The 25,516-nt window shown below is 33.0% G+C and overlaps 2 protein-coding genes and 1 pseudogene across 3 annotated transcripts in view; 2 read left to right on the plus strand and 1 right to left on the minus strand.

Moving 5' to 3' along the window:
• Positions 1-14,984: 14,984 nt before the first annotated feature.
• Positions 14,985-25,516, minus strand: part of LOC118195078 (uncharacterized) — a 112,350-nt gene continuing 101,818 nt past the window's right edge. Inside the window, exons 5-6 of the mRNA XM_085816650.1 lie at positions 21,805-22,023; positions 14,985-15,376 (exon numbers count right to left, since the gene is read on the minus strand). Coding sequence (XP_085672776.1) covers positions 15,237-15,376; positions 21,805-22,023 — 359 coding nt within the window. The 3' untranslated portion in view covers positions 14,985-15,236. The remainder of the gene's footprint in view (positions 15,377-21,804; positions 22,024-25,516) is intronic.
• The window catches only part of LOC118195673 (intracellular coagulation inhibitor 1 pseudogene), a 215,465-nt pseudogene continuing 208,171 nt past the window's right edge, over positions 18,223-25,516 (plus strand). Inside the window, exon 1 of the transcript XR_015041115.1 lies at positions 18,223-18,356. The product of XR_015041115.1 is annotated as an intracellular coagulation inhibitor 1 pseudogene (transcript). The remainder of the gene's footprint in view (positions 18,357-25,516) is intronic.
• LOC118195672 (iripin-2-like) overlaps positions 18,338-25,516 on the plus strand; it is a 202,379-nt gene continuing 195,200 nt past the window's right edge. The window contains exon 1 of the mRNA XM_085816649.1: positions 18,338-18,356. The gene's annotated coding sequence lies outside the window, so the exon portion shown is untranslated. The remainder of the gene's footprint in view (positions 18,357-25,516) is intronic.

The following is a 25,516-nucleotide window of genomic DNA, read 5'->3' on the forward strand; positions in this document are numbered from 1 at the left end:
TCTAATTAAGTAATTTTCGATGCAATTCTAATTAAGGTAAGAAATGTCGAATACATAGAGCATGTAAGTCCCTTTTTCCTTCAAGAGCGAAAAAAGAAAAAGAATATGCAAGATTTAATTTTAATTCTCATCAGTACAGTTTTTTTCTGCGATTAAAATTTTTTTCTGCGATCAATTTTTCTTTTTCTGGAGACGGACGCTTTCTCTCTAAAAGAAATAAATTAGCTTAAAAAAGAGGAAAATGCTTGAAAAAACATGATTATTATTGTTATTAGTTGCTAACCAGGACATAATTAAGATAATATGGGTCATAAGTGCAGTGTCCTGTAAAGAGATCCAAAGTTCACTTTCCTAGTTTTTGTGAGGAAATAACACAGCTTTGAGGCGTTGTAAAATAACTCTGAATCTCTGGATATAGGCATTGTGGGACAGAAAGATGAACAAAGATAAATAAAAATGATTAAGAATTAATATAATAAATTAATAAAAGATTAATAATTGAAATTAAAAACCATATAAAGAAATGAAAGAAAAAATAATAAATTAAATTAAATTAATGATAAATATTTAAATAATAAAAAATAGAGGATCTCTTTTTATTTTCTTTCATTTTCTTTATATGTCATTTAATTTCAATTATTAATCTTTTATTAATTTATTGTGTTAATTCTTAATCGTTTTTATTTATCTTTGTTCATCTTTCCGACAGGCCTTTTAACTAGATATTAAGATTAGCTTTAAATAGTAAGCTGTATATATATATAGAGAGAGAGAGAGAGAGATTACATATTTAACATCCTTGAATATTTTCACCCATTTTCTACATATTTTACAACTTGAATACCGGATCCTCTTTATGTATATTTGTGGCCCGGCTGAGGTTGAAATTTCATTCCAAAACTGTGACGTACAGTACCCAGGCTTAAGTGAGCTCCCGATGAATTTGAGCCCTGAATATACAATACAAAGTACTATTCCAAGAAGTGGCAGAATCACAATCATTCATTTTCTACCACACCGATGAAAAAATGTAAAACGATTAAACGTTACTAAGAGGCAGCATCCTAGAAAGAGTATGAGAAGAGGGAGAAAAATTTTAACGCTAAAGAATGGGTACAAAAACAAAGAGTCTACTCTCTGAAAAGAACAGTCTATCCCTTTTGATATAAATAGAGCTGAAAAGCACAATATATGATAGGAGAGAAGATGCTCCTGAAGTATAAATTTGTAAGAAAAGGGAAAACATAAATTGTAATAAATGACCATTTTTACATTAGTCCTTTATTATACTTTATGTTTCTCCCTCTATATTTTCAGTTACATTGGGCCAAAAATTCAACGTTTGCACTTTTGCATTCGATGTCACTAGTGTCGGAAGCGTTTGAGCTGTTTATCTTAGTACCTTTAACCTCGTTGTTATTTGAATGTGTCTTTTATGAACATAAACAACGATGCCAGTTCTTCATCCTAATGCCGATATTTGAAGCTACCGATGTTAAATCCGCAGATCAGAAGACACTGCGAAAGTGACCACGAGAAGTTTATCCTTTCCCAAACAACTTTCGTCGGATTCCACCAGGATGAAAATTAGTTAATACTTATACACGAATAGAATTCTCGAAGTTAGGAAGTGAGCTTTTGGCAGCAACGCTAAACTTCGTGCTATCTGTCTTCCAGTACTTAGAATTACTCTAATCATTTTCTTAGTCATATTGCTCGCATATACAGAAGCCTGATCAAAAGTTCAAGATGTTGCTTAGGGAATTTCAACATTATTTATTTACTTGGATACTCGTATGTTAACTGGAATCTATCTGCTAACAGCAGTTAGCTCTTTCCGGTTATCTCAATTTATTCTATCCAGGGACCTAGTAAGTTGGGAGATCCTGAGGTTGACATTTTGGAGAATCTGTAAAGAGAAAGAAAAGTAGAGAGGCAATTCTGAAAACTCTCTGTATAAATTCATGGAAAATGGATAGTAAAAACCTGTTCCGGACGGTATAGGAGTTTGGGTATGAGCTGCTCAACTGGCTTTATGGTCTTAATAATGAAGAAGCTTCAAGCAGGGCAAGGAGCTGAGTTGGTTACGGTGAGAAGCAGTGCAGATTAGTGGGCATCCAATAAAAGCAAAGATACCAAAGCAAAAATTTCAATCAAAAATAAAAACGTTGCTAAACACTGTTAAACATTTATAAACATTAATCAGCTGAGTGCGTCCGTTTCACAAACAGTTTGTTCTCTTCGTCTTTCCTAATATGAAATATTACCTTAAATTCTGTAAGCAGCGATGAACGATTTTGTAGAGCATGATGTGTGCCATTTTGATAAATTGTCATATAAGGCTTCTCTTAAAGCTTCATCTGAGTTGCAGCTGTTTTACTAAAATGAAGAGAAAAGTCACCTGTCGGTCTAAGCAGGATCTTACATAATTTGTAAATTTTTTGGTTTTCGCATAAAGTTCCGAAGATCTTTTCTTAGAATTCTCAGTTTCCATCCATAGGTTTGTGTCTTAGCGGAAGTTAATAGCGATATTCAAGTTCTTTTTATTGTTCAAATAAAGTACGTACTTCTATGACCAAGAACTTTTGTCTTCAAATTATAAACCATTTTCTTAGAAAGATGAGCAGGAGGTAATATTATTTAAGGCTGCAATGCGCTCAGATTAGAATTACGATTTTCAAAAACGGAAAGTACTGGTAGTGGATTCAGGCCAGCTGCGACGGAATTTATGCCCATAACACAACATAAATATCATAATATTATACATTAAATCCGTATCATGTCATTTTTTACTATGCATTCCAAGTTATTCACATTTTAAATGTAACTAAGCGCTTAATTGTAGTACTAAATTATTAGTAACTTTTAAAAAAGGAATTCTGGGTTTTTTACGCATTTTCTTATGCATTCCTTCTGAGTGATAATATATAGGGTGTCCCATAAATCTGTAAATATTTTGAAAATTCATAAAAACTGAAAGAATTGGTAGAATTGAATGCGGTTTAAGTAAACGTTATTCTTGTGAAAGGGGATTTGTTTCTGTTAAAGGAAAAAAAAAATAGTTAAAATTGTCTTCGATAGAAGGCACCACACAAATGCAGTAACAGGAAATATGTAAATCAGAGTCCTATAAATTGCATGTTTTAGATTAACAGCTCGTTTCTGATTTTTCTTTCTACTTGCTCGCACATAAATTTTAATTGTGATACTGACAGTAGTGGATAAAGCGATATTAGTGAGGTTGTTGTACCTCAGCCAAAAATCGCCGACTGAAGCTTTTTCAAGGTTACAGTTACAGAAGGAATGGAAGAAAGGTTCAGGTCCAATCACTTTTACCACTTGCCTATACTGAGAAGCCCCTGTACTCACCGCGTTTAACTGTTTGGCGTAATTTCATAATGTGCTTGACACAGTGACGTTCATGCGAAACAAACGGGGCATCTCCTCGTCTCATAACCGAAGTGAAGACGTTCTTAAAACGAACTTTCACCGAAAAGCGATTAATTAGTCGTCACTGTACAAATGAGTGGCGCCCTCGCTTGCTGGACTTAATATTCCTTGATTTTTGGCTTTGGGGTAATGAATGTAAGTCCACAGGATACCGTAATAGCCCATCTTCTTTTGTGCAGTTAAATGACGCCATTTATCACGAAATCTCTTTCATCCATTCGGATATGCTATGTTATGAATTTGCTATGTATTATTTTTGTTGTGCATAATTATTACGTATTATTTTACTGTGAATAGAGAATTTTTAGTGATTATATTAATTTACTGTGAATAAGGAATTTGCAATGTCCTTATTTAAGAACTAATGTTTAATATATAGTTTTATTTAATCTTTTCGTTCGATTACGGCATAGCTCTGTTAGGTTGGCAGATATTTGATACAGCTAAAAGACGCGGGGTCTTACTGCCTTTCTCATGAAGCAGCCAGCTGCGTTTTCCTTCCCCCTTATTTTTCGAGGGGTTGAGCGCGTCTTTCGGATGTGGTGGCGAGAAAGCATTTTCCGCATTTCTGAAGAGGACAACTGTGTGTGGACTATTTATTACCTACTGATGTCTCAAGTTTAACTGAATTACGATTGAAAACATGCCTGTGGTTTGCGCGCGAAAGGGTTTGTCATCTTGAAAGAGAGTTCTGAAACTTCGAATTTTGGTCGTTGTTTATCACCTCTCTTCTAGTTGGCTAGAGGAAGTTCAAATTTTGTTTAGGATTGGTTTATTTTAATTTTCTCACTGTTTGAGCCAATGGTGAATTTAGAGGCGTTACGTTTTGAGCGTCAACCGAGGTTTCTTAAGCCGTTGTACGAGAGGCAGGAGCAGATTAGATTTTTGGCAGATTTTGTTTAGGAGATTTTTTTTTTTTTTTTTCAGAGTCTTAGCTTTTTGCATTTTTGACGGTAGCCTCTTTGGGGCCGGCCGCGGTCAGTCATGTGCTGCGGGACCGAACTGTGTGCGACGCGGGTTGTTGGCGTGATGCAGTCAAACGAGTAATTTCTCGTTACTCGGACTTGTCTTTCTTAGAAGTATTTAGTTCCCTTGTCTCGGAGATTTTGTACTTTGTGGATGATGCTCTTACGGCGAAGATACAAATTGTCATATACAATATGTCCGCCGTTATCCACTTAGTCAGCACGAACATTTCTAATTTGTGTGTGTTTGTAATTTGTGTGGACGTTTGTTTCGAGTAATGTTGAGAACATTTTAAGGATGATCTTCTAAGTTCTTGAAGGCGTTGCTTCACCCGCTAAGATGCCACGAAGAAAGGGAAGAACGAGTATTTCTTCTACAGTTTACCTAATTAGTCTCTAAGTTTGAATGATTAGTCAAGGCGATCGTTTCGAGGACCATTATATGTTGGTCGGGAAAAACCCCTGTGCTGAGCGGGCGAAATTCTTTTGGAAATCTGTGAGTGATTTTACTTTTTACTCTTCCTTTGATAATTAATCTTTGGGAGTTTGGAATGTCTTATTATAAAGCTTGAGCTATCATTTTTATGTAGATGAGAATTTGAATATTTTTTGTTACTCAATTTATAGCCGAGAAAGTGATTTTTATTTTTTATTAATGTTTAATTGTCAGGAGTTATAATTTGAATTAATTAGAGAGAAAATAAATATTTCTGAATAGAAAGTTTCACTGAAGTAATGCTACTTTGTATTATATCAAGTAATTTAATGGTTTACTAAATGTCAGAAGATAAATTGTTCCCTATTCTAAATGTGAACTATTAATTAATGACTGGTAGTATTCATATTCTTGTGAGAGATATGCTATCAGATGAGAAATTTTAAATAAAATTTTTCGATTATGTTTTATGGGGGCCAGCTATTTTAATTTATAATGTTTGGAATATTTAATAAATGTGTTTATTAATTTAATTATTGTACGTTTTATTTTGAGTTTTATTTGTGGTCTACCACGTGATCCCTTCGGAAAACATGGTTACTTCAATTCGAACCTGAGTAATCTTATTGCGGTAGTAGAAAAATTAATTTTGTGACTATAAGATCGGCTTACTTGATTTATCTGAATTGGTGTTTAGACTTCTTTAGTGTGAGATGTATCTTTCCCTGGTGTTTTGTAGAGTTCTGTTTTGTATTTTAAATGTAAAGTAAATTAGGGCTATTTTTAGATTTGTGCTGAAATTTATGTGTTTTCAGGTTGGAGAGCTGAAATAGTTTCATTTTAGTGAGAGATAGCAGATTGATGATTTTTTTATGGAAAGGCATTTTCACATTTTGTTTTAATAAATAATATTTTTATTCTACCAAAACACCGGGGAGGATATTTTCTTTTCATTCTTTGATTTAAAGATTTGAGAGTGATCTGATAAACTTTATTTTTCTGAGTTGTTGTTTTAAGAGAATTTTGCTCAACATAAAGAAGTTTGGTTTTCACCAAGCGTTAAAGAGTTAAAAATAAGTTTATTTTCATATGAGAGTACTTAGTTACTAAGTACTAAGTACTCTCATATGAAATTCTCTCATATGTACTAAGTACTCATTATTTTTGTTGTTTGACTTCTGAATTAGTATTAATTCGGCGTGTTATTGTGTCTTAAGTACTTAGTTAGTTTTAGTTTTTTATGTCGCGGCACCGAGTAAGAATTCTGTTTAAAAGTTAATGTAAAAAGTAATTTTAACTAATTTTTTCTACGTAACAGCTACATGCTGCAGTTAACGGTGTTGTAACTTGCTTACAAACTGTAATTTGTGGCGATAGCGAACACAGAGAATAATAGTGTTATGCTTATAAACAATTGCCTGCATTCAAATAAATACAGTATTTCTTTGAAATGTGTGATTTGCTCTTGTACAGCGTCATCTATCGACAAAAATTTTAAGTATTTCGTTTCGTTACTACAAACATTAACATCGCAATCACGACAAAAAGTTTTCTCAAATCGCATTCAGTTCTAACAATTACTTCACTTTTTATGAATTTTTAAAATATTTACAGACTTAGGGACACTCTGTACTTCAGAGGTGAAAAGATCTTATACAAATCCGTATAATAATCACATTATTAAAAACCATTAACATCGCAATGGTAATATGCCCACCTGGGGAGAATTATGGAAATATTAACTTTTATTACCTAAGAAATCTTTCTCTCATGCTTTTGAATCAGAAACATTATGCTTTTATAAATTTCTGATAATCGTTTATACATTTCAGTAAATGTATTTGCCTCCAAAATCATTGCGTTAAGTAATAAAGATACTTATGTCAGAAACAATCTGCGTGTTTAGATTTATTTCATTTTACATTAGTAAAAAACTATACAGGCAAAAATGTTCCATGCTTCGTCTGAAAAGCTCTTACAGTGACGGCATTCTCCATAATAGTCACGAATGCACTTGTGTGCAAAAGTCTCTAGTAGAAAAATAATGAGATTCGAATGCTGAATACACAGCCTTACATACGTAAGATGATATTTTGTTTGAAAAAGAGAGCAGCAGAATTTACTTCCTTAAATATTGATCCAAAGCACTGATTCAAAACACAATGCAAAATTTCCAAATGCAAAATTTCCGGAAATACAGCAGAGAAATTTTATAAAAGCAGACTCAACACTTTAGATGGTAAGATACTGTAAATAGTAGGTATATAACTTTTCATACGGCTGTCGTAAAATATAAATTTAAAACAAATTAATCCTTTTTTAATTATTTCTATAACTTAAAAACAAATGTCGCAGAGATATACATAATTCACAGTTTCAATCGCACAACTGCAGATATAATGACCGATGTTTCACCTAATTATTAATCACCAAAATGGTTAGTAGCTAGCTCCCTAAATTGTATCTAAAAATCAAAGCTTTGCTCTCTCAGAAAGTCAAAAGATTCACCCTCGTATATTCATCATTAGGTAAGGAACTTTGTAAATTTATCTGGATAAGACCAAATGAATAGTTTACCAGTTGGGATGTTTGCTCTACGACAGTGGTGCTCAAACTGTGTTCCGTGGAACTCCGGGGTTCCGTGAGTCAAAACAAAAATTCGAAAAGGAAATTATAAACTATTCACATTAATTGAATAGTGTTTATGAAATAAAAAATGCAAAGATACATTTAGTTATAGATTAGTTTTAAAACTTAACATGCGGTCATCGCATGTGAAAGAGAATGACGAACAATGCTTTGCGATACTAAATATTTTTCAAATGGAAAAGGAAATGGATTTAAATGACAGTGTTAAAAATTATATAGTGGAGGTCCTTTTGAAGAAAACTATAAAAGAATATTTCCCACAGGAAAAAACTAAGTATGGTTGGATAATTGGATAAAAAATACATTCGGATACTACAATAAATCTAAAGGCATATGCCAGAGAAGGAAAGGGAACATTTTATTGGCATAGCAACATATTCGACGTTAGGTTCTAAATTTAAGCAAGAACAGATCCTGAAGTTTTGTTTGTGGATTCACGATTAACACTTATAAGTTTCGCACACAGGTGTACAATATTTTAATGCCATTCCAAACAATGTTGTTTATGTGAGTATCGTTTGCTTCATTTCATTGTTGCAAACAGCGTAAATTTCTTTTGTTTTTCTTCCTTTAGTTTTGAACTTTATGTGTGGCAACAAGATAATTAATTGATTGATAGAATTGTGTTTGTGACAGCCATGTACTAGAATGGCTCGCTTATTTTGTATCAATTATTTCGCATTGCTGACATATTATTTATAATTAGTGTAATGAAATAAAAGTGAAGGAATAGAGTCCATGTGTTAAGTGATTATTGTTTGTGAAACATATTAAGTAAAGATCATTTACTAAACGTATGTAAGTGAAAACATTTTCTCAATTTATGTAGCAACAAAAACAAAATTTACAAACAAATTAAATGCATATTATGAAATGTGACTGCAGATAACATCAACAAAGTCAGACTTTGACAATTTTTTGGAGCAGGAGTTAATGCTACTAATAATTAAATTACATTAATTTTATGTGAAAATTTTTTAATAAAAATATAATACATTTCCTTAATTGTCTTTACATAAAGTACCTATAACATATCAATCTATTTTAAAAAGTATTTTCTAAGAGTGGGATAGGTTTCCCAGAAAAAAAATCCTTATACTTCTAAGGGTTTCAACAAAGTTAAGTCAACAAAGTTTGAAGACTAATTCTCTGTGAGTACAATGAAAAATTAAATTTCGAGTTCATGCAACTCCCAGATTCTAAAGCTTTCTATTCATGCGGCCCAACATTAACACTGCTTTTTTAAAATTTTATATATTATTTTGAGAAACTTTATAATTGGAAGTGCATGCCTAAAATTGGTATTTAATGAAAATAAAAATCGTCATATTTTTAGCACTCTTCGAACATTTACTCAATTTTATTTTCCCCTTTGCATATTAAATTATGCAAATAAGACATGACAGAAAATAGAAAGTTTTTATTCACGTTTATAGTAACATCACATTGCTATGTGGAAGTAACATGACATTGCTATGTTTAGTAACATCACATTGCTTTGTGGAAAATATGTTGTTCAAGGAAAACAATAAACTATGTTAAAATGAAAAGTTAAAATGAAATTGGTAAAAACGTAAAATGAAAATGGTGAAATATATCGCAAGTAAAAGTAGTAAATTAAATTGCCCTTCGACTTCTAAATTATTACGATAAACAACCCATTTAAAAGTTTGCTTTTAAGATATGCCATAGCTCCTGAAGATTACTGGGGCAGCAAAACACGGAAGTTTTATGAAATATGCGAAACAAGGTCATAAAATTGCGAAAGTATTTACTAAAGTACTCCATCAAGTTGCAGGAGAAATAAGACTCATTGTTTCAATACTTTTTTCTGCAAATCCAAAGGTTATTTAAAAACGCATTATTATTTTATATTTCTTTGCATGCATATGTGAAACAAATTGATCCTCGTTAAAAATATTAACTTGAGATTTATTGAATTAATGATTTATTACATGAATTAACATTTTTATAACTAAATTCATTTCTTAATTTGCTACATTCTTTTGTAATCGAGTTAGAAGGGATATAATTTTAATTCTTTGTCCAACATGAAAGTGCATTTTCATTCTGAATGCCTCATTCGAAATAGAATTAAATTTCCTTCTGCTAATCGTGCACTTACTTTTGAAACCATATGCCATTTTTTATTTGGAAACTCTGGGTTGCCTTTGCTGCCCTTCTAAATGTTTTCCTAGACAGTGCCCATATTTACGTAATAAGCCTGGATCTTTCAAAATGTAGTTTTGGAAGCTGGCTGAAGTTGAATTGGAAAAAAAAATGGTTTTTTATGCATATTTTAAGTTAGATGTTTCTGCCAACTTACTTCCCTGTATTTGTTTGTTATTTTATTATTTAATTATTTATTGGCCATTCGCTTTGTATTTCTTCATACTAATGTGTTTTTATACTCTATGATTAATTCCGAATTACCCAATACACAAATAAGAAAAATGTATACAGCGGCAATCACAGGTACACCAGTACGGGGAGAGATTTATAAAAATAAAAATATATTTTTAATAAATCTTTAATTACGAAGAATATTTATGTTTCTGAGACAACGTACTGATAAACAGCAAATCCTAGTAATGAAACTAGAAGAGAAACACACTAATGTAAAATTTAAATTAGGAAAATGAGTAACTTTATTTTGACTAAGAACTTGTATAAAATTCTATGAAAAAGTTTTATTCAAAATCTACGCCAGAACAAGGTTGTTGTTTTGCCTAATATTAAATCCTGGTTATAATTTTGTGAAGACCTTGTAGGATTCTCCACTGTGTAATTCTAAGTTACAGTTAAAAGTGAAGAATCTTAAGAACCAGTAAGCGAATAATCGCTCGAGTTCGTGAGACAGAGAATAAACTTGGAAAGGGTTAAAAGACCCTTTATGATCCAAATAAGATTTAATAGAACTCCGTCTTGAAGTAGTACAATACACTTGGGCTTGAACTTCAGAGACTAAGAATCAAACTAATCTTATCTAAAGCGATATAGCCGAAGCTATCAAATTTCTAACGGATTTGGCCGCTAATTGACTGCGAAGCTATCAAAGGCCTAAAGTATGGTCTAATGTAATAATAGCTTACGAGAGAGTAGCCTAAAAAGGCGGACGCGTGCAGCGAGAATATCTGGTATCTCTCTCACTAAGGCAAAGAACTTCGCGATTAAATACCGCTCTTCCTCATTAGCATTCAGACGTGATTCTAAAACTACGTTCTGACCGGAAATGGTAAGCTGAAATTAAGAAGCAACAGGACAGGAAGTTTAACTCAAAATTTAACTGTTAGCTAAATAAAAATAATCCTAACAAGCTTCTGCTAAGACACAAACCTATGGATGGAAACTGAGAATCATAAGAAAAGATCTTCCACCCACATATCGAAACCTTATACGAAACCTAAAAATTTACAAATTATGTAAGATCCTGCATAGACGTCCTCATTATGTATTCAGACGTGATTCTAAAACTACGTTCTGGCCGGAAGTGGTAAGTTGAAATTAAGAATCGATAGGAAAGGAAGTTTAACTCAAAGTTTAACTGTTAATAAAATTAACATAATCCTTACAATCTTATTATTAAATTCTTTTTATTTAAAAAAACTTTCCTTTCTGATTTCAATTCCTAGCCAGAAGACAAATTTAAATGACGTTATATGCAAATTTTCAATGAGTTTGGAAATAGTATTTAAGTAGTAGAACTGAAGAGTTTAGAAGCAGAAAAGTTAATTATGACTAGAGCGGGTTTACTCCGAAAACGAGTGTACGCCTCGAGCAGATTTATGCCACGGGTTTGCAAGTAGCTATGTAGCTGAGTATTTGTACACTTGCTCTTAGATTATATTGATACTGCAAACTTGGCTTTGCGGTGTGCAGCTGATAAATGTGATTTAGATTAAAGTAGGAGACAGTTGTGTAGTTGAAACTGATTCATTTTAATTGCACATACTATTTTGTGTTAAGTTACTTAATCATAAATGGTGGTTAGTTTGTGAGCACCGAATGTGTGCGTGTTCTCTTCAGTCTAGTTTAAAATGTTCTTATAACCTTCGTCGGCAGCCATCTGTTTTTCAAAACATAACAAGAATTCCGTATCTCGTATTCAGTAGGGTCTACATTTTATGCTCCCTAAAAGAAAAGACTCTACGATTTAATAACCTGTCGAAGTTTGTGATTAACAATAGCTGATATCAAATTTTGCTCTATAATTTAAGAAAGACTCAATTCTTTTTAGACTTATTGGCACAAAACTCAATAAAAAATTCTCTGAGCGGTTTTTTTTTTCTTACGCGAAACGGAGCTTCCAACGAATTGGTTTGCCCAGAAACGTAAAATGATCGCGGCTACATACGTAAAACAAATCACTGAAGCATCTGTTGTCTGAAAATTGAGGTTAGAAATTTCCCGTTCAAACTAATGCTGGAAACAATGCGTCTCTTGGAAAAGTTTTTACTTTACCTAAAAATAAAGTATAATAAAATCATTAGAATACATACATAAAAATAAATACATAAAAATACAATAAATACATAAAAATGTATCAAATTACACAAGTGAAATCCTCTCTCTCTCTTTTAACTTTGTTGCTTAACTTTTGAATTTGAATGTAGTATTACAAAATGTCTAAATTAAGTAAAATATATATAAATAAACTTAATTTGTTTTAATTGCTAGTCTTCAATTTCTTAGATACTCATATTATATTAAATATGTATTGTTATACGTTAATAACAACTCCGGAGGGAGAATTCAGATGTAATTGATTTTTATGTTCGGTTGAATTGTCTTTTGCAGTCTTTTTATAGCAAACAGTATGCGAAGTGCGTAGTAGTTTCTGTGCCTCGTCTCAAGCAAAAATGGACTGGAGCAGCATCACGCGTTAAAGTTTTGCATCAAATACAGAAATTTTGTACTGAATAATCATTGCAGTTGTTGAGGACAGTTTATGTTTAGCCTTTTGCACAAACCACGTGACATTATCATAGGCGGAAGTAACAGCACTGAGGAAGAAGATTGCCCAAGTCGTCCTTCAGTTTCAAAGCCTGAGAACAAGGTACCTCAGATACAGAATTTCCGGGTAGTTGAGTATTTCAGGAAAGGAGTCATATGGAACCACTTAAAATTGCAAATAAATGGTTTATTCGTTAAGACAATGCGCCAAGTCACATACATTGCCTATGAAGGCGTTTTGGGTTCAAAAGATATCACAACGTTTATTCATTTCCATTTACTACACAGCCTGACTTATACCATAAGCTCAAAACCCAATGTAGAGTTCATCTCCGGACAGCTGATAATGGCCTGGCATCTGCAATACGGGATTTGAAACAACAGATCAATAAACATTTTTTCCATTGCATTTAAAAATGCAGCAATGCCGAATTCATTGTATTCAATCACAAGGTGTCTGTTTGAAGATAATAAACAGTAACTTCATGTACGTTGAACAAAAGAAATTTTTTAAAGTAATTATTAATTTTGGGAGAAACCGTGTATATGCATTTATGATTTTTAAAGTTAGCTAACGATATAGGTAAGAAAGATTCCTATTTTTTGATGGATGTAAATATCAGGTTTCAAAAACAGAGGTCATTTATTTACTCCTTGAATGATTTTAATGCCCCAAACAATTTATTTCAATATTATTTTTTGAGTGTTCTATGTGTGTAGTCTTTTCTCTTAGCTACCAATGCACATCTTGAATTCCATGACGAAAGCGTAGGAAATTTTCTTCCAGATACATTTTTCATAGTACGTGATTGGTAGATAAAAAGAAATGGCTCTTTTAAATGGTTATAAAGCAGAATAGATGTCACAGAAAAAGTTTTGTTGGAATGTGTTATAAGCTCAGTTACCTGTTTAATCAACATCGTTCAAACAATATAAAAATGTATTCTATAAAACGCACTCATTTTTTCAAAAGAAGCTAATACAATATTTTGTATTAGCTTCTTTTGAAAATTATTGTTATTTGTTGTTTATTTGTTGTTTTTTTGAAGAAAAATTTATCACTGGGCATAAAAAACAAAACATTTTTGCCTCTTTTACATTTGTTTACAAGGAATTATTGCATTTCTCGTGGTGCAAGTGGTTAGTTACCATGTCGAGCTGGCGATTAGCAGATCCGTGGCTCGAGTGTACAGTTGAATTATCATGTGCCTAACCTCTACAAACCTAAATATCTTTACAGTGTTGTCGAACTAAATTGTGGTGGAAGTTAACTCGTTTCCATATCAGTTTGATCGACTGTGTGCTTCACCTCAGTCAGCTTTTAAGTGAGAGAGAGAATATAAACAAATATCGTACTTTCCGTGCATAGTCTCTTGAACATAAGTGGTGATACATTCAGCTAGCACTTGGGAGATTCATAATTTGAATCCTGCTGTGGACATAGCCGATTTAGTGAGTTTTTTTGTTCCGAAAGAATTAGATGTCTCTACATGCTTACTATAAAGTTTTAAATATGTACACATAAAAATTAATATTATTTAAAAGTTGAAAACTCTTAAAGGTACCAGAAACAACTAAACTTAACTGAAAAAGTTCTGACATATTCTTGAAAAACTTTTGGTCATCATTAATTTCCTTGCACTGTAAAAATGAACCGCTGTTTCATGTCTTATCAATTACCGATAATGCTGGTTGGTTAACCAAATTTCGTTTTAAACAGCAATATGTTCAATAAAGAAATAAGTGATCATTGAAATTTTCATTTCATGCAAAATTTCTTATTAAATTTTACGGGACTTTCTTGTCAATTTTACAGGAAAATGAAAGTGATAGTGATAGTAACAAACGCAAGAGTTGCCAACCATACCAACTGCTGTTATAATAGTCAATTGTGATAAAATTATTCTTGCACAAGAACTCTTGCATTTGTGGTGAGAAACAGTTACATAAGCGGTTAGAAATATTGCCAGTTATCTTGGGACACAGCTGGTATGAAAGATTTTGTAATTTGCCATTCAGAGGAATTTTTCATTTAATATTTATGCAAGAAGTAGCAAATATGAAATAAAATCACGTCGGAAATAAATTTAATATTTATGTAATTAAAATCGTCTTTCATTTCAAGCATTATCATCATCAGCATTACTATCATCTTTATTTCTGTCTATACCATTACTAAAGCAACATTTTTTATTTATTTATGGCATATTTTTCAAATGGAGAAGGAACTGGAATTAACTTCTGATAAGTCTAGCTAAGTTATTTTTTGATGATATAAAGTTGTATTTATAAGGTTATTTTAAATTGTGTTTATACCTGTATTTTTAATTTAGGCTGTACATTTACAGAAAATAGTAGCTTTTTGCTTATTCACCGTTAGTCTTATAGTTAGAAATTCACGGTATATACTATATATAGAACTATGAGAGATTTGAAAGCTCAACTTACATTTTGTACTAAAATTGTATCTGCTTTAGTATTCAGTAAAGAAATTATTACAGAAATTCAAAATAAATAGCTGATTTTAAACGTACAGTATAACATTATAATTTTATTTCTGTATGAGAGAGCAACAACATATTATTTTATATTACAAGAGAAAATGTCATTTGTATACACTTTTGAGAGTTTTCTTTATATCTTCTTTTTTTTTCATTGATTGATGACACATGAAAGTTCTTTGTGAATGGGAAGATTTTTTGAAACATCAAGTGATACAGGTTTGTCGTGCTGAAACGGCTTGATGCGATTTTTTACAGTTTCGGAAATTTCCTTTCAGCATCTCAAAACTGAGGGATGACTTGGAATGCTTCCACACATTTAGCGAATGAATCGAGAGACATCGCGATGCTTACAATGAAAATGAAGATATAAAAATTGAAGAGACTGCTAAAACCAAGTTTGAATGCACAGTTTCTGCTACCTAAAAGAGAGAAAAATCACGATAGTTATACATGTGCAAGTAAATCCATAACAATAATCATATATCTACAGCTTAAAGAATAATATAAAGAACAAAGTAGCTTATGAATATATTATAGGTGCTCGTGTCTGCAAATTCTCACATACACTCCACACGGCATAAAAGAAACTTCTACAGAAAAATGCATTTTGTTATTAAACGCTCACTACAGCATTTAGGTAAGCATGCCTTTAAATAACCTAAAGCTCAAATGAAAGTATTTAAACATATTTAATTTAATTTTCTGAGTTAATAACTAGTGTAAGTTTTAAATTGCAAATTAAGCAAATTTTTCTAAAGTTTATTGAGTTTATGTGAGTAACTGGGAAAAAACAAATTATCAATATCAATCAATATATTTTAATGAAATGAAAAAAATATCGTGATTTCTTTATTAATAAATATTATTTAGGTAATATGAAAAACGAAATTAGTACAATAATTAATTTGTTCTCTGCTTCAACGCAGAAAACATTCGTTGTACTTGTACAATGAATCAAGGCTGCTTTAACTCAATGTAAGAAAAGCAGACTCGATCCATTTCTGCTGTACAGGCTAAGAGATATTTTATTGTATCAGTTGTTGTATTTTGGTACTGTACAGCCAGGGGATGGTTAATGAAGAAGGGGCTCCATCTGAGCTAAAATTTTGGGACGCTTCACCTGAAGCACAGTATATATTTACCATTTAAAAAATAAATTAATGATATAAGGATAAGTGTGGGCTCCAAAACATCATGAATGGGCCATGCAGCATTAAAAAATAATTATTTCTTCAGATGAATGTCTTATAAGCGAATAATTAATCGACACATGTATAGCCGGACATAAGTAGCTCTGTGTGGAAGTGCTTTGCTTGCTCTGTAAGAGACACTTCCGTGGTCTGGACAACTGATGGTTGTGGTAATATGCACCGTGATAGATGCGGACTATGTAAACATCGTTGCTGACCTATAATAACCCTTTCATAATTTCTGATCACTGGGAATGACAAAGAGCGCTGTCCTATATGACAACGCTTTTTGTCACAACGCCAAAATTATGCTTCAGTAATTTGAAAAATGTAAGAAAGGTTGGCTGAAAATCTATTTTAATCACCAGTTAAAGTAAGCAAATGCTTCATGATGCACTCTTTTGTTTTGTAGATGGTAACGCCAGTTGTATGCATAACAGACTTGAATAAATCTAAAACATGATGCGAATATTCTTTGCCTTTTAATTATGGACTGTTTCGGATTTAGAATATTTCTTGAGCCCTGATCACACGATCGTTTAGATTTATCACGTAAGATTTTAGTTGATGTCCCTGCCTTTTTAACTTGACGGATTATAATATTCCGGTTTAGCATATCTGAGATGTAATTGAGAGCGAGTTCCAATCTCATCAGCTATTTCCTCGTAATATAAGGGAACAAGACGATCTTTGCTTGTAAATCTGGTAGAATCGTTCTCCGGATACTTACCAAGAACTTTGGGGCAACATCATTAAATTTGTACTGTTTGTGTAATATGCCAATTTAACGTTCTACAAGACGCGTCTCATCAAAAAGGTTACGACATAATCAACTCTTCAAAGAAGTGCTTGAATTGCTTCGGTGTATGTTCTCTATTCCTATAAGTCATCTCTACTTTAAGATATAATTAAATCAACTGAAGGTGATATTCATAAATTGCAATTTTTGAATTTATACAATTACATGTACGCTTAAAAAGCAGCAATTATGTTAATTACATTAGATAAATTAATTGACTAATGCAATCGCTATTTTTAAAAAGCCAGTGACACCAAAGTCATTCAAAATAATTCTGAAAACTGTAACTGTTAATGTTTCTATAATCAAAGGTCCTTGTAAATTTACGCCTACCAACGGGCAAACGGTAATATCGCTGAATACTGGTCCGATTTTCAGATCCCGCCAACGGGGTAACTGCATGGGCGTTTTCGTGCTTTTTCCCCATGAGTAACATATCTACGAGCCAGTTTCCCTTAGTCCTCCGCAAAGGCATCTCTCTTCTTAAGCAGATAGCTTACGAGTGTTTTAATCAAATAAACTAAAACATATTTTTAAAATTTACATTGTAAACGAAAGTTATATCTATGGCGTACGCCGATGTCACAAATTTTGCAAATGACCTCCAGAAAATTAGAGATAAAATTAGTGCAAAATTCAAAGGTTTTTTTCCCTCGTTGATGATATATGTTGATAAGTCCAGAGTTATGGACATTTAATTTCGAATTATCCTTTGTTTCATATCAAAGAATAAGTTCTGCTAGTGCCATAGTTTTGACATCTGCACCTGTCAACGTGACTTCGAAGATACTAGAAAAATTATTTGCGCAATTCGAAAGATTAGGGAAATGTTCCTACCATCAGCTTTTTAATCCAACTGGTGTGTGACTTTTCACTTTTATCAGACACTTGAAGATCAAAATCTAATCAAAAATTTTACAATCGATGAGTAGTTTCGTAAAAATATGTGATAAGTCACATTACTCACATACATCTAGAAACATACTCGAGATAAATAGCTATCTCTATATGTGTTAATCAAATAAATTCTATGAGATTTAAGGTTTGAAAACTGTTATTTTCTTTCTTTCCTCTTTTATTTATCTATTCTTTGAAATGCAAATATGGTCTGATGTTAAAAAAATGACCTTGTAATATCTACATTCTGCTAAGTCTTTTCTTGTGGGCCCAGTGGACTATCATTTGTTGGTTTCTACACATAAGTTTGTTGGTCACTACTTTTAGAGTTAGTTTATATTTCTCTAAAATGAAACTAATATCTCGATTTCGTTATGAAGTCGAGTAATATTTTACTTCCACCAGTTTTCGAATCTGACATTCGATTAAACTATTTAATTTAGGCAAAGCACAGAAGATTCCTCTGCCTATCCTAACTTTCCACGAGAATGCTGCAGTTTCTCGCACCATTTGGTAAGTTTAAACAGTACTAGTGCCTGTTTGTCTCTGTCTTTGTTTAGACATTTCCTGTGAATATATGCTAATGGTAAGGCTGCAAATTAGTAGCTAAGTAGTTATAGATCTGGACAGAATGCTATTTTAGTGTTAGATTTGCAGTTTTAATTCAAAGGCACCTTGTGTAAGAATTTGTGCGTGGTAAAGTTATTGACTAATAATTATGTATTATAATCTACAATTGCATTTGCCGTGAAATAGGACACCTGACTATTACCATCATATGTCCACTGACTTAGAACTACTCCATCAAGACTGTTGAAAACAAAGTAGCCTTTAAAAGATATCTCGTGAAAGAGATCCCTTTAATAAATAAGCTCCATGGAGTCATAGCCATTTTGGGTAGGATAAGAGTAGAACCCCGTGAACTCTCTTGACGATAGGCACAGCTGACAGGTAGAAGTTCGCGAAACTCCAGAAGTACATCATAGTTTGAACAATTATAGTCCCACTGGACTATCTGCTCATCTCCGGCCCTAAGTTTAAGAAAGATCATACTAGGGGCGGTGCGAAGGGCCTTCCCACCTCTCTTTTCCAATCACAACCACTTGAGACGACTTTCGGCTCGCCGTGTATTTTGAGAGCCCCCTGCTGTATAGGTGCTGCATACTTACAAACATCTCTGCCGTCTGGACGAGTATTCCAGCCCAGGCCGAAACGTACTGCCTTCAATATCGCTAACGCTATACCGTCTGGCCTGCACTCTTAATGATAGCTAATTGCATTGAAAGATTTAAAACTTCTACTTATAGATACTGTTTTGTAGTCAAGGCACTACTTAATTGCTACTGCTTCTTGAAACCCTTTAAAACACCTTATTAACTTAACTAAAATGCACCACTTAAACCACTGTGTGTTATAGAAAGTTCAGTTATACATGAGGGTAACAGCAACAATGAGTTAATCAAGAGTTAGCAAGAGTGTAAGTGGCAGGAAAAGAAATAATCACAACCAATTTATATCAAAATTATTTATTTTCTTACGCTTTTCAAATAATATTGAAACATCTCTAACGTATTTACTCCCATAAGATAAAGTAGTGCTTATGAATATTTAATATTTCTTAGAGAATTAAGTCACATAATATGGTCAAAAGAAGTTAAAGTAAATACAGGCAGTAGGTGCTTGAAATTAACAACAAAAGAATATTCTTTCTACAGGTGGGGTATCAGGTTAATAAAAGAAGACATTAGTTATCTATGTGACGAATGTATCTCAGTAGATGGTAAAAATGACGAAAGGAACTCGCTGGGAAGTGAGAGCATCGTGATACTGGCACGGGAGTCCGTGAAATCGTCAAACTGTTGAAGTAAATAACTCTAAGATGTACAGGAATAGCAATTGCTGATTGCTGGGCGTCTCTTACATTCGAAAGCAAATTGTGGATCCGTCAGGCGAAATGGTCGGGAAAAAAATCACTCCACTCAGCCATCAAAAATAGGATGTTACAGGAAACAAGAATCTCCTTCTTTAGCCGCATCTTTAGCTAGATTCTTTGCTAGGTTATACCTCCACAGCGAGATATGTTTCGTTTACTTTGGTATCTTACTTGAATTCTTTGCTGAGTTATGACATTGTGTTTTAACTTTGCAGCGGGGTACGTTTAGCTTACGTTAATTATTTTTATTTGTTATTGTTACAAGCGCACGTTGAGTGAGTGAGTGTTGAGAAGGGAGGCAATCAACAGAAAAAAGTGAGCTCTCTCCTACCTGCTTCTCGTTTTTAAAAGTGCGAAAATTGTCTAAAAGAAGGGAGAATTTTCAGCACCCATGCAAGAACAAAACAATACAAAATTTACTACCTTTTCATTCAAATCAACCCTTTCGTCCTTGACGCCATAAAAACCAAAAAAGGTAACACTTTTTTCCTTGCTTTCCAGCATCTCAGTAACAGGATGTGAGAACCAGATTAAACCCCTGTGGGTTACCTATCTTTAAAAAAGAGTTAAAAAGTAGCTATTGAAAGCTAGAAAAATCCTCGCCATTTGTAATGAAAATATATAGGCTGTTTCAGCAAATCGGTTACAGACTTTCAGGAGAGACAGAATGCACCTAGAAGATGGAAACTCGCATAGAATTGCATGGTCAGAAACGCTTTGCTAGAATGGTAGAGACAACACAATACACAAAGACGAAAGATCACAAACATGTTGAGGAAACATGTTTATTATGGTTTCAGCAAGATGGGGCCACCTCACATTATAGCCTTGATATGCGTCTCCACCTGAGTGTAATGATTCTCAACAATGGATCGGCAGGGGTGGTCCGGTGCATTGGACAGCAAGATCACCAGACCTCACTTGAACTGACTACTGAACAAGCTCTTCCTTTACAAGAAGTCTTTGACAGTCTTATTACTTTACTAGATCTATTTCCACAATTTCTAACTGCTATTTTCAAAGAAGAGTGGCAACTGTATTTAAAATGTCTTCTATTTAATAATGATGCTATCAAATGATGTTATCAGAAGGGACAGCAGATTAATTCATTTAACTTATAGCAATCACTTTTTAAATTTTAATATAAAGATTTTGTACAACCATAGAATTTCCAGTTAAATGCAAATGTGCATTTGTTGCATTATAATAAGAATCAAACGAGAGTAGTATCCAATCATTAATGGTAGAATGGTTTTTAAGTTATACAAGAAATTTTTTAATTTGTTAACCTGAAAAAGAATGCATCAAAAAGTTGCATTAAAAGCATTTCAGTATTTAGGTCATTTAAACTGTTCATTAATTTTTCTACTATGAGCTTAGCTTGTTTTTCAAGAATGGTTAACATTAATTAACTTTACAAAATGTACATTTCATTTAGAAGAAACAATGAAATTATAAATTATCCTATGAAATAATTAAAAAGCTTTCATGAAAATCTATTTATTATTGCACTGCTTTCCCCATAACATTTTATGATACTCCTCATTTTCAACTTGAGCGATAATAATTAAATAATTTTCTTTCTCTTTTTTCCTGCCTTAAAATACAATAGTTCAGCTTTTGCAATGAGTACTTTTTTTAAAGGTTGAAATAGTCTTTTGTTTCCGTTTCCATAGCTAGCTAATGGAAGTTTTCATATACCCACCATGAAAAAAACGAGTTTCGATTGAAATATTTCATTCATATTCTCAGTTAACAAAGGTAATAAAATCTAAAACCTTTGCGTTATAGAATTGACAAATTGTGCAAACTTACAACACATACCCAAGAAACATAGAAACATAATCTGGTTAAAAGGCTAAGTTAGATGCCGTCTATCGCACTTTAAATTTACCTAGTTGAAGAGTAAGGAAAGAAATCGAAGAAAATCCTTAGGCTTAGTAAGAAATTTAAGAAAAATAATTTAAATGCTCTACAATTCAAACATGCGGGAAAGATCATTTCCAGTAATTTCAGAAACTAACTTACCGCAGATGGGAACTTCGTAATCTCCGTCGACTACAATTCCTTCTGGAGACCATTGACCACTGGAACAAGTATACAATGAAGAGCCAAGCAAAACGTAATCCTCTTCGCATTGGTATAATGCCTTCGCACCTTCTGCAGGGAAACCCCAGCAGCTGCGTTCCTCTGTTAAGTTGTAGTAACCATGTATAATTTGAGGGGGATCTTTTTCACATCCAGGATCTATAAAGAATTAGACAATCATATGTTGTCATATCAAATTATGCATAAAAGTACCAAAATTATGGACGTCACAACACTGCACATTTCGTAAATATGGATCGAGCCTCTAAATTTAGAATTTCCTCTGTTTATTTGCCAGGTAGCAACAATATGAGTAAAGCGATTCGTCCTCAGTGCTGCCCTCCTGCTTTCAACGTCCTACGACTTTGTGATGTGCTACCACAAACAATAAATGTGTGTAAAACTTTGTTTTTAATGAGAAAATCTGCAGCTGAAACTGTTATGCTTCTGAAAACGTTTAAGGATGATCGGTTTAGTAATCACAAGTTTACAAGAAGTTCTGTTGTCAAATGATGACTGACTTGGGCATCTATTGACGAGCAAAAATGGGGAAAACATTAAACAAATGCAATAAACTATTAATAAGGTTTGCCAAAAGCATTTACCAGATGTTTGAAGAAACTCTTTCCATTCGATATTATTTGAAGAAGAATTGTTTGGTGCACGTGTCTCATTCAGACCAGTCACAGTATCTTCTTAGTCAGTGTGACTTGTTTCTCTTCCCCATGCGTAGAGAAAGCTCTTAAAAGCGATTCAGTTGCTAAGAAATATCAATTTAATGATGTGTATGAGAGGCAAGTAAACTGTTTCCACCAACGAGCAAAATGTTAGAGAAAATGTGGTGATGATGTTGAAAAATATTCTGAAGGAGAATAAAATGTGTATCCGTAAAGTAGCAGCCTAAAAGTAATTTCTTTTCTGTTCTTTTGGGGAGGCAGTACATTTTTAACTTTTTCTGGAAATCGTGATTGGCCGATTTTGGAAGAACTTTTGTTAATTCTCTAGAGAAAATTACATTGACCCTTTGACTGCGAGCAATGCTGCGGTCACATAGGCCTTCAGTCGGAAAAATTTGTCACAGGTGAACAGTGTCTTTCTCATGAGCGTTGGGTAGCAAAATGCCAATACTATACATCATGCTCATGCTGCAAAGGGCGCCTACAAAAGTTCTTCGATTACTGAAAATGTATCTCGCAAAATCCCAATCATTTCCAGGATCCAAAGCCAAGCAAACAAGTTGGCTGCATGGGTGTTTTTGTGCTTTCTGTATGTGGAAGATGAATACGAACCAGTTTTATTTAGAAAATCCTCAATGGAGGATTCTTTCTACTTAAAAGATAGCTATGTGTTTTAACCACATTCAGATTATTTATCCTAACCTAACCTAACCTAATCTAACCACATACATTCCCGAGTAGAGATGTATGACAGAATGTCTATAATAAGTATCAGATAAGGCACAAATTTGAATTTAAATACAGTTTTTAGTGTAATCGCGGATTGTGGACTGTGCTTCGAATTGTATAATGCAAAAAGAAATTACTTAATTACTCTTACTATTATTAAAATATAACATTTCCCACAGGTTTGGTTTTTTAATCAATATATGCATAAAATGATGAAAAGTTAATTAGATGATCTCATTAATCAGGAATATTGTACGGGCGATGTTTTGATTGATTTATTTTATTATGGCTAAGCACACAAGGGCTTTCTTAAGAGGAAGGATGACTTCTTTGAGTACTTTCTAAGGTAAATGGGCTCATATAACTCATGAAGAAAATCATGCATATGGCCTATGCAACCAGAGAACTATAACTAGTGTTCTGCTACCGATGACCGTAGGTGCAGTGGTGTTCTTTGTATTTTGATCGTTTCTATAGTCTCTGCGTCAAAGGCATGACACCACATGCTTCTATGTGCTCCGCAGTTAATATATTAGCTAGAACATTATATATACAATCGCTGCAATACAAAAAAACGTACGTTTTTGTGGTCTGAAGGAAAGTTTGAATCTACGAGTTATTCTTAAATTTCAAGTAATTAGTTACAGTTTCTTAAAATTTCCTGAATTCTAAAGAAAATACTGGTTCCATCCGCTCTTGGCATCTTCTGCGTGTATATTGGATCCATTGTTCTTATTGATTTAAATCTACGCTTTTAAGTTTGAAACTGCGAATTTCTTTCAAATTAATTTACATATTTACTTACTTTTTCAGACAAACTGCAGTTCTCGTCTGGCATAATGGTTTTGATACTGACTGTGGCATAATTGCATAATGAAACTCAAAGAATCTTCCAAAGAACATAGGTCTTAGGAATTTTTTTATCATGATGAACACTAATTAAGCGCTCAATAAAAATTATTTTAACTAACGACTAAAGGCAGTTAATTGGAAAACGAAAAATCTGCATTCGCTGTGTAAATATATCCCTAAAGAGAAGGATTCAATAAAAAGGCTAATCATGAAACAATTTGTCAGTAACGCGCGTCCAAGCATTTTGGCAGAATTGCATTTCATACCCTTTCGTGATTTGCTAGTTAGTATTCATTAATAAGGCTGTCTTTCAAAAATCGGAATTCGTTTGAAATACCTTTTGAATTCCTTTAAACGATTTTCAGGATTTTGTTTTCTGAAGAGTGGAAAATACTGTCCCAGTTTAAATTTCTAGCTTCATTCACATGGTAATTTACCTTAGTGAATTTAATCCTTAATTTACCTCCCATGAAGGTTAATCGACACATTATTTAAGCCGCAACGCCCTCTTTTGGAGGACTAGGTTCTCTAATTCCCTATGGCGTCATATATCTGAATTTTGAGTGGTATATGTTAGTATACTGTATCTTCAAGGCGTTCTGTTCACTGAGCGTATGCAAGACTTTTCAAGAAACCTACTCACCTAAACATTTCTGGAATGAATTAATAAGGATCCATGGTTTATTATAGAAAGTAAAAAGGACTTTCAAGCTACTTTGACTGGAACATTTAATTAAAAGTGTATGAAAATCAAATTTTGATGAAAACGGCAGAGCCGTGCTTACATATTTCTTCACCTATGGCAAAAACGTAAAAGCGCAAGGAAGCTCAAGCAAGCAAGGAATCTGATCATTTTATGGCAAAAAATATATACATACGTTAATAAATAAACAAAATATGTAAAAATACGTTATGTATAGACACATACATATACAATAAATGTTCACTATATCCGTTCACTTTTATATTAATTAAAGTTGACTATGCCAGATCATAATACCATAATCCTTCAGGTCACAATACCATAATTCATACAATAATGCAGTGGAACTTCGAGATACGAGTCTTAGTTCATTCCAGCATTGAGCTCGTAATCCTGTTAATCCGTTAATCCGTTCCTAACTCCAAAAATATCAAGATAAAAATATATTTTTCTAATAAATAACACTGGTAAATAATATAACTGCAGTTAACCTTTATGTTACCTTTCGAAAAAGGATAGCTTCTGGCACCTACCTTTTAACTGCTTCTTGTTAATCCACACCAACAACTTCTCAACATCTTCTAGGAGTTTTGGACGGTGCTTGGAAGTAATGGTAACTCCTTTGGCTACGTCACGTTTCTTAATTTCTTCCTGCTTCTTCAGAATAGTGCAAATCTTCGAAGTCAAAAGG

Source organism: Stegodyphus dumicola, chromosome 5, assembly GCF_044657685.1.
Source record: "Stegodyphus dumicola isolate Sdum_Otavi_A_Nest chromosome 5, ASM4465768v1".
Lineage (NCBI taxonomy): Eukaryota > Metazoa > Arthropoda > Arachnida > Araneae > Eresidae > Stegodyphus > Stegodyphus dumicola.